This window comes from Scardinius erythrophthalmus (assembly GCF_964197995.2).
Source record: "Scardinius erythrophthalmus genome assembly, chromosome: 7".
In the NCBI taxonomy this organism is placed as follows: Eukaryota; Metazoa; Chordata; class Actinopteri; order Cypriniformes; family Leuciscidae; genus Scardinius; species Scardinius erythrophthalmus.
Genome location: NC_138227.1, coordinates 32,378,405 through 32,396,127, shown reverse-complemented (window position 1 = coordinate 32,396,127; position 17,723 = coordinate 32,378,405). Strand labels below are relative to the sequence as shown.

The following is a 17,723-nucleotide window of genomic DNA, read 5'->3' as shown; positions in this document are numbered from 1 at the left end:
ATCTTAAACATTATAGCCACACAAATGTGGTTCAGGCAACGCGTATTGATTATATTCACTGCATATAACGTTTGCCTATTTATAACAAAACAAAATATAAAACACAAACCTGCCTCTTTTCGTTTTAAATATAATATAAAAACATTAAACATTTTAATATGGTCCAGGCAATATGTGCATTTGTACTAAACAACAGATTTTGCAGTAAACAGCATTACAGATCATATTCGTTGTATTAAAATTTAAAATGACAAAACTCAACCCAGTCTCTTTTTGTTAAATTTCAGTTTTATCAATATTAGCCATTATAAAATTATAAGTAAAAGGTACAAGAAGCTATACAAATAAAGCAAACAATTCAGTCAAACATACAAAGTCAGCGCTCTAGTCTAACCATACAACGGTAAAGTTAAATACTTATAAAGTTATGAAACTTCCCCTCAGCCAAAACGATTGGCCAGGGAACAAATTATAGATTTACGAGACCAAAAATCGCCCATTAGATATACACAAGACGATTTATATCTCATGTTTAACCACTACAGAGACGCCAGAGTCAGCGGCAAACCTCAGAACGACTAGCCGAGGAAAGGCTGTTCCAGGCGGGGTACATGAACGCCGAGCGCCCGCTGATCGCTGGATCTCACAACCTGGATAAAACTTTCATAAATCTTTAAATAAACCACAGATTTGAGCTTTAAACAACTACATTCTCGCCTGAAAAACTCTTAAAACTACATTTCATGATACAGAAACAGTAGTATTATATTTCAACTGTGTAAAAAAATGGCGCTTCTTATGTTGTCATTCTCCTTGGCGCAGCCTATGCTCGTTATCAGCTGTCAATCAAGCTGTCAATCAAAGTTAACCACACCCTTATTTGTCATACATTTTATATCTAAATACGATCTAAACTAACGAGTTAGAAAAAAATTCACAGCCCTCACAGTTGTCAGGCACTCGGAACCTATCGAAAAATACAATAAAAGTCCATGGGACCAACCTGTAAAAACATGAATTTATTCTGTGAAAACGGACATTTTAACATGGGGGCTATGGACATTTGCTCCCTTTTGGGACCTCACCCTAGCGGATTTTCGATGTATTGCAGTTTTTCGCATTTCCGGGTAGGCTTCATTTTTCAGATTAGAATGTTGCCACTTGGAATTACCGTACTAACACAGTACACAGGAACACAGTACTTTAGCAAGAGTGGAAATGGCTGTTTCAGGCCAAAATATTTGGTAGCCGATATCACCCAACTGAGAGGCAAGTCTTTTGTGGGGGTGCTAATAGTGTGATGCACAGCATCGCTGCCAACATACAGTGTTTTAATTAAGTCAGTTATGTGCTTCCACTTTACTGTCTAATGCTTCTATAGATGGCTGCTATGCAGGAAGTGTTAGGCAGTTCACTAGGTTTTGTAGCACAGCTGTCTCACATCAGACAGAAATACTTGAATCGCTCCTGCATATACTGACTAGTCAGTGTAACAGCACTTTAATCAGAAAGTATCAGGCGCTGCTTGAAGTTTTTGGGGCACGCAGGTCTCTCAATGTGATATATTACACTGTCTGAGGCTTTTTTTTCTCTCTCAGGTAGTGCATGCAGTACATTTTTTCTCCACAGGCAATAAAAAGATTTCCACTCGACTCATATGACAGCCTGTGATGTCGCAGACACCCTGTTTGCCGTACTTACTGTAGGCCGACAACTGATCAGCAGGCTGTGAGAACAAGGAAACAAGAAACAGACCCAACATTCTGGTCTCTTTACATGCATTTTGTGTATTGCACCCAGTGGGAGAAAATTCAGCTTGAACAAAAGTTATTGAGGGCTCCGATGGGATCACGGCACCATTTCGGAACCTTTATTTCCATGGCATTACTAATTCAGTTCACTGTGGGAAGACTGTCCATTGCCTATTTTTCTCCCTGTTGGAACAGACATTCTGGCTTCATTTCCACTGGTGCAACATACTTAACCCCATCAATGCTGTATCATCAATCACAACAAATGCTTCCAAATATCAAAACACAATCATGTAATTTCATGTTAATTTAAAGTTTTAAGCTGAATAATGGACAATACTAACACTATATTAATCATGAAGCCAATTCAACTCTAGAAAGAAGTATTGGGCAGTACCTGCACAACAAATAGCAATAAACTTTCATTTTATAACTGTTTCACAGTTGCAAGGTGGTAGTGAAGCATGTTTATCGCTAAGCAGAATATTTTTGACAATCACCGTTTTTTCTGACAGTAATTGTGTGCTTTGTGTTGGCTTTCAAAACTAAATAATTTTTTTTTTTAAGTTGGTTCTTTTCATGAATTGGTCAAATGACTCGGTTCACAATTCAGTTTGAATCTCTCAGTGAATCGTTTGGAGTGAAAACCAAACATGCATCCAGTCATTTGCCTGTGATGTAGAAGATGTTTTTTAAACTCTGCCCCCGTATGTGCAGCTTGTGGATGATTCTGGACAATGGCTTTCGCTGCAATACAATCAAAACGGTACATAAAAAGTACTGTGCTAAAGCACTAGTATCATATTTTTTTTATAGTCGTGTGAATAAGACACCTAACTTCCATCTACCTACGGGTAGGCGTTGTGTTACATATTCCTTCTGGGATATGTTACCCAGTGTACCTTGGTATTCCTGCGTTAAGCCTAGCCCTTCGTCCATGCTAGTCTCACGACAGGGAGCTCAGTCTTGCGCAGGGCACTGGAAGACAGCCGATGTGGTGTGATTATACTGGGACCCCCAATTTCATCAGTCACTGACGTAACTCGTAGTGACCGTACGAAAGGGAAAGTCTCGGTTACGTATGTAACCCTCATTCATTGAGTAGGGAACGGAGACGTTATGTCCCTCTGCCACAACCGCTGTACCGCTGAAACGGCCTGGAGTTCAGTCTCGGCTCCTTAGCGAGGAAACATAATGCGAGATTGCTGGCGCTCCTCCTTTATACTCACGCGGTGTGGCGGAGTTGCGCCAATTCCGCAGACCCATGGCATTTCCCATGCCATTGGCTCGTTTTGTAGAACTCGAAGGTGATAGACTTCTAAGCGAAACCCCCAATTTTGTCAATCACTGACGTAACTCGTAGTGACCGTACAAAAGGGAACTAGTATGTCATTTATTTAAATACTGTATATTTGTAATTAGTAAACATAAGTAATAATGAAGTTACAATGTAGTGCATTTAAAATATAAAAACTGTAATATCAAATAACACACCACAGTTAAAAGAACTAATCAAGTAGCTTTCGTATGCAAGTCAACTTCTTTAAAGCACAGGCAAAAGATTTAAACTTAATTTTAATTTTAATATTTGGATTCGTGCATTAGGTACAGAACACATGACAAGGTCAATGAAAAGCCCTTAAAGAGCCTAAACAACTCTCCCATCAATGGCTGCAAAAAGAGCTTTATGTTGTTCATGTGACTGAACAACATCTTTGTGTCAAAATCAAGCATGTCTCTCCACACTCCCCTCCATCTGATGTGCTTTTGGAATGGGTAAAGATGACTCCTCTTGTGTGGTTCCCGTTATCATTTCCCACAAAAATATTTGAGAGATACTGTTTATATTAAACTGAAAAGGGGGATGTTCAAAAGCTCCCCAATCATAACAAATCAGTGCCTCAACCTCCGGCACTGGGCTAAGCAGATTACTGTCATTTTCCACAACTTGTCCCTTGCAGCTAACAACCTCCAATTAGCAAATCCCGCTGTGCGCATCTATGCCCTGATGGCAAGTGACTGTGACAGGCGGAGAAATTAGAAGTTTCGCATGTTAATCCACCATGCTCTAGAAAGTCAGGCAACCATCAAACTGCTTTGAGGGTATATACAAATTCAAGGCACCCTACACCCGCCTAGACACCAACAACAATCAGTAAAAACAAAATGAAAAACAGGCCTACAGCAATGTGCAGATCTATTGAGTTTAAAGCAGTTGGCAGACTGCTATCGGCTAACACAACAGGCTGACAGATGGAAAGAAAGCAGGGTGTGTGGTTTTGACACAACGACTCTATTGTGTCAAGAACAACCTGCTCTGCACAGCGAAAATGTGATAAGAGTGTTTAAATAGAAAATGTAGCAAAGATAATTATTTGACTAAAGTCTTGACGTATCATACAGTCCAACACAAAGATAGTTGATGTTGCACGGTGGGTCTCATTCACTAAATATTGCGAGGAACTTCTCAACAATATGACGATCTCTGAAGATGTGCTTTTGCCTGACAGCATGCACAGCAAGATCCTCGAACAATGCCAAGTGTGCCACCCTCAAATATTAGGGATGCACCGAAATGAAAATTCTGGCCCGAAACTGAAACCGAATGAAAAACGAAAATAATGCTTTCTTAATAATTATTAATTATTAATAAATAATTGTATTCTACTTTTTAATTCATCTTTTTTTATTGAATCTGATCTAAAGAATACAAGCCATTAAAATAAAATAACCATACTTTTATTTAAAGTAACACACCAAAATTGGACAGAAAATATATTAAAATAATATTAAATATCAATATATTATTCTTCATTAAGTTCTATTCAACAGAATAAGATTTAACAGATATATTTTTGACCAATTATCAAAATAAAGTATAGTCCTAGAAAACTATTATCAGATTATGTGAGCATATAGCGAGGAGCAGATCAGTGAACGAGAGGTTACTTTACTAGCATGACTATACCACATCATGTTACAGCACAGTGAGGCTATTGTAAACAGAAAAATTTCATGCCGGCACGTTATTTGAGCAGACTTTGCTTTTCCAGAGAGCATGAGCGGTACATACGTGGAGATTTCACTCGGGCAACTATCAACTAACTAGACAACTATGCGGAGCGTACACATGGAGCGGACGGAACATTGAGCAGAGCGAACTGTTTGCCGGTATACTGCTAGGCCGAAGTTGTGCATCTTCAGAAGCATTGCCGCTTGCAAAGTTACAAAAATGCTGCGCAAGAGTGAAACCTGAGAAGCAGGGTTGCACATATACAAGACCATTGGGAGTATGTGATTTTTGTGATGTGTGATTTCAGAATAAAATGTAATGCAAATTTATTTAAATATTCCGAAATGTTACACAGACGTGAGTGTGTATGCATGGTTAGTAGGGGTGTGAATCTTTGGTAAAAGAGTATGCGTATTTGGCGTGCTTGTCCGAGGGGAGGGCTCCAAGCTTGGAATTTTGGCCCAAACCTAGAGTACTGGGTGTCCCTGGCTGGGATATGAACCTGCCAAAAGTGAGGAGTCAGGTGGCCGAGGGATGCAGAAAACTGTTGAGGAACATAGGTGAGTGTATATTTATTTGTGGTGCCATCCCAAAGAGGCACAAAATCACTTTCACAGACCTTTACCCTGTCATGGAATAACCTGCCCATCTCTACTGAGTCTTTAGCCATTTTCAAGAAACTGCTGAAGACGCATCTTTTTCAGCAACACTTGACCTATTAATACTAACATTTACTAAAAAAAACTTGCCTTGCTTATATTGTTCTCCTTATTTGTAAGTCGCAATGATTAAATGTAATGTAAATATAAATATATATAGACCCCCAGACAGCAACATAGTGTCGGCCCAGATCCGGCCCACGATTCCACGTGTACCATATGTGGGCCAGATGTGGGCCAGATTTGGGCCAGATCTGGGCTGACATTATGTTGCTGTCTGGGCCTCCTCTCATGCTGATTGGACAGATCATTTGAATGTGTTCCTCCCGAACTTTGTTAATAAAACATCAATTAAGACATTCATTGATTTGATTTAGATTAATGATCCAATTATTTTTTGGATTTCTATTAATGATCCAATTATTTTTTAAGTACATTCATAGGATTATATAAATACTTATCCTAATGTGTTATAAGTAAGAAACAGAAAAACTACTTAAGATTGTTTATAGCGGTGATGTTATCAAGCAATGAAGCAACTTATTTTAGGAGTAGTGGTCACACAGTGAGTTGGCAGCTTTATTAACGGTTTCTGTACACTAGACGTATTCAACTCGAAATAACAGCGCTAGTGTGCGAGAGCTGTCATCTGCTAATGTTTATAGTCAATCACTGTCCTGATGAAAGAGCAAACAAGGTTCTCAGAAAGCTGCTCAGAAAAAGTGTCAATGAAACCTACAGAAGGAACAGAGATTGAGCGTGATCCAGTAAAAGGCAACAAAGAGTGCAGTGAATGGGTTTGTAATTGATGCATTGATAAAATGAGAATCGACACTCTGACAGTTAGTGAATGGGACCCAGTGTGTTCTGGCTTTTACACAAGATGTCAGTGGGAGCATATACTGTACAGCCAAACAAGCAACAATCATTAAAAGGACCAACACAGGCTCTTACCTGTCTCTGCTGTGCCATTTTGAAACCGATTCCAGCACCATGCTGACTGAGTTGAGGCCTTTGAATTAAAGGCTTGGTTTGTAAGCAGGGAGATGACTGCATGGGCAGCTGGCAGTTCTGAAAGTGCATGCCCTGGCCTGCATTAGACGGCTGCGGTTGTATGGTTGTTTTGTTAGGTGGAACGGCCATGATGGGCATTTGTTTGCCTGTGGTGGAAGGTGGTGCTTTAGGGCTGAAATGCAGCAGGGGCTTACTGCTGAGAACCTTTGTGTCGATGTGATGGGAAGGGTTGAATCCATTGGGCTTGAGAAAACAGTTGGACATGCCTTTGGCCTGACCGGCACTTTGAGCGTTAAGTCTCTGCTGAGAAAGGGAAGCATTGCCAGGAAGAGTCTCCTGATTGAAAGAGCCAGGAGTTTGGTGAACACCTAATGCGGAAGACCAGTTCCTAACCCCTCCTGCTTGACTCTGCTGGTGGTTGTGAAGCATAGGGCTGGGCTGCTGTTGGTTAGCAGCCATTTGCTTCAACTGTTCAGCATGTGACATCTCAGGCCATGCTGGAAGACCTCGAGATGGACCGCCAGTTGGTACCTGTCCATGGTGCCCTGAAGTGATGGTTGAGGTGGATAAAGTTGCATTGGCCATAGAAAAGGAAGGTCCAGCAGAGGCTGGTCTTAGTTGTTGAGAGCCTCCAGCTGCCTGGCTAAAATCTGGTGAGTACTCTGTCTTGATTGGCTTATCCAGGTGAATACATGGAGGAGCCGCACCAGCTGAACTGGGTCGGCCCAGATCCAGACCAAAGTCATCATCTTGCTTTAGCATCTTCTCTAGCTCTAGATCGTTGAGTGAGGGCACGTTCTTGGTGAGCTCATCGAACAAGTCCTGGAGCTCTGGGTCAATCTGTCCACTTACTTCATCTTTGAAGTCAAACATCAATGGGGCATGATCGGTGGACGACTGGCCACAGGTCTGAACTTCAATCGGTTCCTTCTTTATATCCCTTAGAGTTATGTTGAATAAATCACTGCCAACTCCATGAGGCATCATGAAGGTGTCCTTTCTTCGAAGGATGTTACCCTGGGTGGCATCCCCAACCATTCTTTGAGTCTGTCCTGAAGCTAAAGCACAGGATCCAGGTCGAAAAGAGCTGGGTTCCATGCGAAGGCGCTTAAAGTCGGATCCTGATGCTCCACAGGAGAGGCCATTCTGCTTGGGTGTATATCCAGGAGACTGTGCTTCAATCTTTCTCCTAAGTCCTTGCTGAAAAAAGAATGGAAAGTTTTTATTGAACTCATTATGTTTCACAAATCAGGTGCAAAAAAAAAGAAGACAATTAAAAGGCATATTTTTCTACATATTTCATCAAAAGATTTCTTCAAAAGCCTCACGCTAGCTTTTTTCAGCCAAAATGAACTAATTTTCTGCTCAACCGGGAGACAAGGGCACATAATGTAACAAGACCATCTCTATCTAATTAATGAACTCTTATTAAAATACTCTTTGATGGTTCAAACCAATTACAACTATGAAGGGAGTTCTAAATATTAGTGTATGAAAAATGTGTTCTCTGGGTGAATTATCTCTATGAAAATTGATGGAGTTTTGTAATTTACAGCCGATACTCTTTACCCTTGTTCAGTTGCCCATTTTGCATTTCAAAAGAGACGTATTTGATTTAATATAGAAAGTTTATGATTTCCCACAGGGTCCTATTAGGGTAATGTCTACAGATATAGGTTAGACTCCTACTTACTAAGAATGTATGTGCTAGACATAGAATTTGGTCTCAATTACTAATAACTGTTGAGTGTTGAGTGCTTATGTGCACAAAGAATGTTTTAATGCTTTATACAGGGGTGCACGCGCATACATGTATTCTTACACTCGTTCGAACGTGAATGAATCTAGATTCATTTTAAATTAAGGAGTTCATGCCCACAGTTAGTAATTAGCATAATACATGCACAAACCATCTTCTGTACAGCGATTCATCACTTTCTGCAAATGTGTTTCCCTCTAAAGATATGCTCTTGCCCTGAGAGCATGCATAGCAAGATATTTCTGTAAAGCCACTCTCAAAACCAGCTGAAACACACACAAAAACCAGCTGTTTTTATGCAGCGGCTATCACACCTATAATGTGTGTTTTGTTTTTTTTCATGACTCTGAAATAGGACTTATTTTAGGGTCTCTTAGTTATTAATTATACATACAGTATTGATACACATTTTTTCTTAACACATTCCATGTGTCTAATGCCACCACAAGTGATTTTTGCATTTGTGTCTGGGGTTGGTTCTATACCTTAACCTACATTTATTTATTTGCAAACGTATTGATAAATCAATTTCCTTGTGGATACGTTCACACACAGGTTTTACACACAAATATGTGTGTACACAAAATCCTACAGTTAATGAGACCCGATCCTAATCATATCATGAATATCCCCTGGATAAGATTCGAGCATCTCCACTAATCCACATGTTTCACTAGCAGCAGGTCTGTGCTCCCTAACAACATTTGCTGAAAAAATATATTCCAAAAACTATTGTCTCAAAACCTAGTATTAGCTGTGTGGATAAATTTAGCCACTAGATAGATGATGTTAGACAAAAGAAGGCTTTATCTGTGTCCCTCATTTGCATGAATTACATTTCCCACTGTTAGCTTGCTGTAAAGATAGCAGCATTTTCCTTGTGTGAAATGGTTCCCTTTGTTCCTCAAGTCTTAATTTATGTAAATAAGGCTTGAACAATGACTCATAAGCGCTGTTTAAGTAGCCGTATAGAGACAAATGTAGTCCAATACTTGTATATAGAATCATTTTTACTTTAAAGGGCAATGAAGGGATACATTACTAGAGTTAGAAAATGAACCTGACTACAATACGTTACACCAACAAAGCTCCTACATCTGCACATTTTCAGTTGTGTGATGGAGAATGATGAATATAATTTAACAGACAGAATAATCATGAAGTAGCTGCTGACCGAAACCAACATAACCAACATTATTTCCACACAGACACAATATTGCCAGCACATGGATATGCAAAGTTATTTAAACACCATCTGACATTATTGCCTACAGAGAGAGATGTGTGTTCAACCCAACATCATTATCAGCGCAGGGACGGGTGACTGTGGTGCGGTTTTCGCTGTGGCGGCAAATTGGAGACATTTCCATTTACTGGAAATATTACTGGGCTGGGATGTTTTATGCCTTCAGGACTGGGAGTGATCACAATTCTCCACACCCCACCACCATCTCTGTCTCTCAATAACCACTATGATAGTTCAATTAGCTATATTTGGCATGCTGACATCAGTACCAAATTACTTTTCTGACTCATCCAGGTTAAGGATAACAAATGACATAAATATTGTGTTTGTTCAAACAAGTTCATTGGGATGAAACAAGATTTGAATTAGGCTGGACATCAGGATGTGTGAGAGTTTGTATGTCAATGCTTGGGTGCTGCTATGTGGTTCCTATTAGGTTTTCAGCCCGTTAGTATGTGCTGCTCAAAACCCATCTACATCCTGCCAAAAAAAGCCCAGTCTGACCTAAGGGTTCATTACTCGTACAACAACATAACTCGCTGCCTAACTTCCATAATACAATGTAGGCCTATCGTTGTAAAAATGTACTAGCTTGTTGTGAAACTGTAGTAACATGGTCGCACATCCATCATTTGAACCACATTGGTTCAAAATAGGTTTGTCGATGTCATGTGATGGAGTAATACCTTCTGGAACTTAATTAATTCAAGATCACAATTAATGTCAGATTATTATAGTTCATTTACACAAAACAACAAAAATGTTTACATGCAGGTAACTGGCATACACTCCAGTATGCATGGGGTTCATTTATTCAGCAGCTTTCTTCACAATGTACAGTATTCTTCACAAACATGGTATCTGAGGTGACTGCTTCACTAGTTTTGTTCCTTGTGGTTTTCTTTATTTGATGTTAGATTCATTGCGGGTTCCTTAGTTCCAATAGTTTCTTGTTAGTTAGACAAGTGTGGACTTAGATCATGGCCTACAGCTGTATTTTTATTAACTAAAATGAACAAAGATCAATAAATACTGTAACAAAAGTATTGCTCATTGTTAGTTCATGTTAGGTAATACATTAACTAATGTTAACTAATTAACCTTATTGTAAAGTGTTACCAACTTTATTGCTTCAAATCAAAGTTTGTAATATTATGATTCCCTTCATAGCTGATAGGTTTGGTTCATGGCTTATAACGCTATAATGAAGACTTTTAAAAATCTATGAGATTTGAATCTATGGTTTAACCTATGGGAAACAGGAATGGAAAAAATACTTCCAAAACCAATGGCACTTCCAAAACCAACTACAAGCCTAAGACCAGCAAACCATCTAAGGCTTGTTTAAGATGCTCTCTCCTTCAATGTAAGTGTTGTTTTAGTCATAGAACAATATTTTGGCCTGATCAACTGGCCGATATGTGACTTTTTTCATTGGCTGGAAAGAGATTGAAGGGTCTGAGCGGCTCAGTATTTATACTTTTGGGGGAGATAAACCCATGAATGACAATGTATTTAAATCCTACAGACATCAACTTGTAACATAGTGTTGTGCAAGGAACCGCATGAAAATAAGTCTTTATTAATTGATAATATGCCCCTGTAATAATAATTTGAGTGAAAAGGAATAAAAGTTGTTTTATTGCCACTAGTGTTCATTTCAGCTGGTAACTGCATTGTATGCATAGATACATTTTCGGAGCTTTGCAAAAATGCATGTAGAGGCACGTATTTACAATGTTGCAAAAATTAGGTTATTGGCCCCTAAAAATCCCAAACTGGTTGACCACTAGATTTTTCCGCTTGTTTTATTATCCAACAAGCGCTCAGAAAAATAATAGCTCAATTCTCTGCACAGTCTGATGTATCATTCATCATTCACACACAGTGCCAGATAGATTACATGCAAATGTAAAACTTAACCAAAAGTAGGAGAAACACTGATGCTTGCTAAAAATGATACAACACAAGAACAGCACTTTACGATCAGCCAGGATTTTATGCTACATCAGTGAATCTTTCTATGCTTTTACAAACTCTTTGCCACCTCCCTCAACATTATTTATATTAGTTGATGAAACAAGATTGCAACACTCCAGAATCTTTCTTCATGTCCCTACTTGGTGTGAACAGTAGATTATTTCCTATGATGGGATTTTATAAAGGAAGAGTGTCATACAATTGTGCAATCTGTGTCTCTTATCTTTTTAAGATAGATAAGCGTATCTCAGTTCCCAAAACAAGTCAAAGATTGGCCTGTGAAGAACTGTGTCCCACACTGAGAGAAGATCCCAGTGACAGCCATGTGTGTCACTACCTTATACAGTTCCTCGCCAGATTAAACAAGACATCTCTATAAAATATTCACATGGTGACACAGATAACGGCCACCAACCAGATGTAGCATATTAAGGCAAAGAGTTTCTTGTCGGTATGCCAACCACATTTGAAATGGTCTGATAATACAATGTGTTCATTTTGGCGGAGGGGCTGCTGAGAAACAGTGCCCTCTATTCATCGGAAATCCTCCTGACAGAGCTACAAGTGACCTGAAAATAGATTTTCTGATTAAGCTTTAATGAGCTCAGAGAACATCACTTTGAAAGTGACTCCTGGAGGGAGGAGAAGAAACGGCTCTCAGCACAAACCGTGCGAAGGCTTAGAGGTATCGCACGCGTGACATTGCTCTTGCTGAAAACCAACACGACGGCAGATTAATATTGTAAAGTAACATCGCTCCACTGAGGCGCACTAGGCAGTGTGCAGTGGGTAACGCTCATGTAGACAAAGATCTTCTAGCATGGAAATTAGTGACTATAAACCACTTTATAGTAAACATCGAGAAAATCAGCTGTTGGTTTAAAGCTGAAGTGATAAAGCTTTTCAACATTAAAAGTCTTTCTCATTTCTGCTTCTGAGTAAAAAAAAAGAAGATAATTGTGACATATCTCCCAAATGCGGAATGATAGCTTAATCGGACTGAAAAGGCTTCATGTAAACACCTCAATTGATCTGATTGAAAGGGTAGCATAGATCTGAAATAATATTAAATTGGAACATATTAGTAATACTGGCACCAAATGTGCAGTGCAGTACTTCTGTTTATTTACAGTACGTCTTACATTGTACATTATAAACATGGTAGCAGGTGGAAAGAACTGGTAAGAGACTGAATATTTGCTAAATATCTGCTAGAAAAGGTTTTTGACATATCTTTAAAATATGTATTCAAGGCAAAAATGCCATTTATGCTTGCAATAGAGCTGCACGATTCTGGATAAATTGAGAATCACGATTATTATTATTTTATTTTATTTTTTCAAATAGAGATCATGATACAAAATATCATTTACTAGATGTTCTGACAAAATGATAATTGCTTCAGTCTATTTACACATTTTTAATTAACTTGAATTATTATGTTTGAATGAATGATTCAATGACTCATTCATAAAGACTTCACTGGCTTCATGACTGGATAAATTGTAATTTTTAAACTAGTCTGTTGAATGAATGATTCAATGACAGATCATTTTATTAACAGTCACTTGTAACAATATAATCAGTATAATCATTAAAAAAAGTCCCAAGTTACTTTCAAAATGTGATTTAGTCTATTTTGATCATTACCGTAGACATCAGTGTTTATAACCGAACTATAAACTTTTATCCCAGTACTTCTGTGATAATATGAATATTTGTAACACAGAAATATTGATACTGTGTGTTTGAAAAGATGAAGCTGTTTAATATCTTTACATGACAACTGCTCTCTCTAGATCAGCGGCGACAGATTTGAATGTTCCGTTGTGATTGGGATTTAATAGACACATTTTCATTTAGGAATAAGGTCTTGTTAGTGTATGAATCGAGATCACAATCTTTTAACATTGTAGCTTTAGCTTGCAATGGCTTTCTGTTTCTAAACATAGTGACTGATGCACTGTGCATGTGCTGAAGTTTTAGATATAAACAGTAGAGTAGATATAAACAGTCTATGGTTCATCCAAATTATGGTGAGTTCGTTTACAGCTTTTATCGTTTTACTTCTGGCATTTGCATTTAGGCCTAGGCTTCAAAATTCATAAAAGTTGTGTTCAGTTATGAAAAAATATGTCAGAATCATAAACTTGTGTTGGCCACAAGCTTATTTTCTGCAATTATCAAAAAGCCAACAGAAAAATCGTATTGGGTTTTCATTGAGAGAACTAAAGTGATGCTAACTTCTCGGTTGATCAACAAAAATACATCACCACTTTATAGTAAGTGTCACTGTGCATTACTTCAGAAAGATTAAAAATCGAGTTCTATTTACAATTCCATTTCAAGCCACTATTGGCACAAAAATACACATTGCAGCTTTAAAAACACAAATTGCTAATCTTAATATAATGTGGCGTCACAGTGTTAAATAAAACATATTACCCAGAATCCTCTTAAGTAATAGCAACCAGATCATGTCACTGTAAAGATGCAGGCTTTTTACCGTTATCACAGCATACAGTATATGCTTACAAACCGGAATCTTAAAACCTGCCACACAACGTGCACCATGTGCATGTCTGCTGATAAAGTGTTTATAATCCAGCGTGACCATTAATTGGAATGTTTTATGACAGCTTTTCAGCGATTTTGCCCTGTTGCCACTGTCCTCTCTGTACTCTATAACACAGTGGATATGGTTTTCTTCAGGATTCAGATTTACACTGAGCATCAAGTGTTGACCCAACAGTACCAAAATTGTTTTAACATAAATGTCATCAAAAATGTGAATAATTACCACGAATTGCATAGGCCCACCAATGTGTCAAATTACGAAAATGACATATAGGCTGAATAGGAAAAATGACCATTTTGGTTGCATGCTCTAACTGCATTGAGAATTGCATTCAGCATTGTTTTTTCAACCAGTTTTTTGGGTCATGACCCAAAATTTAAGAACTACTGGTGTAAAGCGCATCTGTTATTATCTGTGTGCGGTTGTCACTACCATTAACCAGATAGAGGAAACTAGTCTAGTGAGGAGATAGGGGAGAATGAATGAGTGTGTGTGTGTGGTCTCAGCAGCATGTGCTGCTAGCAAGAGGAGTGCAATTGATAGAGAGCTCATGGCGATGAGAACGAGAGGATGTGACAGTCATCGTCCTGGAAGCAGCTGTCAGACCTGTGGCACATCCTACAGGCCCGGGTCTACATGTATTTGTGCCTGACTGTGTAGACATCAAAGTGTACATGAAAGAGTGACTGAACGCACTGCATTAACACTGAGGCTCAGTGTTGGGAATACATACTTTATGTAAAATAACTATTTATATTGCATCATTCATTTTTATGGAAAGAAAAAACATTCTTTTTTGTGTTACTTCTCAACAGCAAACTAAATTAAAAAATAATTGACTCTACTCAATTTGATTACTCATCACTTAATCACTTTAGCTACTCTTGCAATTGGCAAAAAGGCATCAAAAAGATCGTGATCTCAATTCAAACACCCACACAATCTTATTCCTATATGACAATGATTCTCCTGTGTCTATTAAACCTAATCACACCGGAACATTTAGATCTGCGTTGGCGCAGCCGCTGATCCAGAGAGAGCAGTTGTCATGTAGGTATGAAACAGCTTCACAAACAGTCTTTTCGACCACACAGCAATATCACAGAAGTACTAGGAAGTTTATAGTTTGGATTTAAAGCAAGGAAGTGATCAAAATAGAGTTAATCACCTCTTGAAATTAACATGATGCTTCAAATAAAGATTGTATTAATTACATCGGTGCACCAGTAGATGGCGACAAGTGGCTCTGAACAATTTTATTTTTCATTGAATCTTTCAAGTGATTCGTTCAAAAACTCTGATTCACCCAGTATTGAAACAAGTGAAGTGTTTACTTTGCAACCAGATAGCAACACCCTAGCAACCACACAAAACACCACCACAAAGGAATGTGCCAAAACCTACTCAAAACTTCTTACACAATCACATCAATATATTAAAAACATTTCTGAGAGCGCTTATATGACTGTTTCTTACACTTTAGTGCACTTTTAAAAAGTGCACTTTGTAATGTCAAATAAAACATTTCACTTTAAAGTACATTTTAAATCACTATGCTTCAGTCATTTTTTTCATTCTTCAAAGAAGCGCACTTATTTTGCGCATGTAAAGTACTTTACTGTTGTTGTGATATTTGATATTACAGTTAATGTAAATTTATTTTAAATGTCCTAAATTATAACATCATCATTACAAATGTGCAATTACAAGTATATTTAAATACATGACGTACAAGTTTCAACAGAAATTACATTCAAGTATATTTTAGTTTACCACAAATCCTTGTCAGTACAACCATATTTCAAAGACAATAGATGTAATTGTTAAATTACATATTCAGATGAACTTAAATAGTACTTTTTGACCCACTTGAGTAAGAATTATATATACAACTAATTGCACTTAATATGAATTTAACATACATTTACATTTAATTGTAAATAACATGCAATTAAGTGTATAAAATCATTACATTCAGTTCACACTTATATTCTGTTAAAGTATATTATTTCTGTAAAAAGTACACTTTTATAATGTGTATTTAGTTTTTAAAAGGGATGTTACACATTGACTTAATGCAGTGACCCAGAAAAAAGTGCAGAATATGAAATATTTAAATCAGTATGTTTTTTATGTTTTAAAAAAAATCAGATTTTATATCACTGCATATCAGAAACTACTAGACCTTTAAGTGTCTATTTAAAGAGAAGGTTGCGGTGCGTTTGACAAACAGACTCAATATCTTTGTGTGTAAGAGTGTCTGTGCTCTTTAATCTATTCAACAGACGCTGCAGGCATATTGTAATCCACTCCTGAGAATATGAAACCCTCTCAAATCCAGCCTGGCAAAAAAACATGGCCAAAAAAAAAAAAAAAATAAACACCACTATTGTGTTCCTAGGGAGACATAATATTTATACGGTTACACAGGGATGCGGAGTGCCGAGAGGTGGAATTTCAATCGAGAAACTGGAGCCCTGAAACCAGTGTTTCATAGACCCAACTCCCTGCTACCTGTACATGAGAACTAATTACACTCAGCCTTTGAGTGGAGAGAGGGGGGAAATGAAACGAGAGGCAGAGAGCACTTATCACAGAACGATAAACACGATAAAAGGTATTGGACTGGCAGCTTTTGTCCCTGTGTGTCCTGATTTAATGATCCCCACTATCGATCCCTCAGTAAGTGAGCCTACACAGAATGATTCAAGCAAAGTGACATTCAGATGTCTGGATGATAATGGCAAAAATCACTGGTGATTATTTCCCTTGATATTGTGATTATTCATTTCGAGTAGTGTTTAGTTTTTGTAATTCTTTTGTAATGTTCGAGACATAATGACAATGGTAGCACCATTTTACCGTTTCTACAGCAGCGTGTCAAAACAAGAGTGCAAGCGCACACCAGAAACGCTCAGGGCCGTTCATGGAAATGATTTTCCGGTCCTACATCCTCTAATATTTTTATCTAGAGCCAAACACGCTTCATTCAAGCTTTTTCTGCTCAGTGCGCATGGCTTCTCTCTCCTGCTACTGATGCTAAAACACCGCGCGGACCGATCAGTGCCTGACAAACACAATGCATTCTGGTTAGAAAGTTTCTCCGACTTTGATCAGCACCACTGCCGTGTCACGATCAGGTGTGCCATGTCCCGCGAGAGCAAATCAAGACCAGCCGCCTGGGTCGGGCATCGGCTGCACGCGCTCTGATGACGACACTGCTGTTTCACGATTGGCCGGATTCACTGAAGACAACGATCACGTGTGTGTTTCGTGTTTATTCTGACACATTCAACAAATTCGTGTTTTTATTACAGTAAAAACTCTTTTCATTTAACCCTAATGTTATATTGTCATGTTTTTTCAAATAAAACAAAATATAAAAAAATATTGCCCAGTTTAACTGGTAGTTAAATAGTATAGGCTTATGTAACCCTTAACTGTAAGCATCCCGCTAGCGCTCTTTTTATTGATGCCTTTTTTCAAATCACATATTTTAGTTATCATAATAAATTAGGTATCATTCGAAAGCTTACTAAATCAAAAATTAAAATTGGACGTTGCCTTACCATGGAAACGGTACTCTGAATTCTTTTAGCGGGCTCCTCCGCTAATGGGCGGTGTCTGTTTTTATATTACAAAATGTATTGTAACTACTTTATCATCAAAACCTTTTCTAATCTTAACAAAACATATATCGTCGGAAAGGTCTGAGTCTCAATG

General features: G+C 38.1%; 1 protein-coding gene across 2 annotated transcripts in view; it reads right to left on the bottom strand.

Annotated features, from left to right (window-relative positions):
* The window catches only part of maml2 (mastermind like transcriptional coactivator 2), a 71,098-nt gene that overhangs the window by 12,019 nt on the left and 41,356 nt on the right, over positions 1–17,723 (bottom strand). For both annotated transcript variants that reach the window (XM_081371696.1, XM_081371697.1), the window contains exon 3: positions 6,378–7,637. In XM_081371696.1, coding sequence (XP_081227822.1) covers positions 6,378–7,637 — 1,260 coding nt within the window. The remainder of the gene's footprint in view (positions 1–6,377; positions 7,638–17,723) is intronic.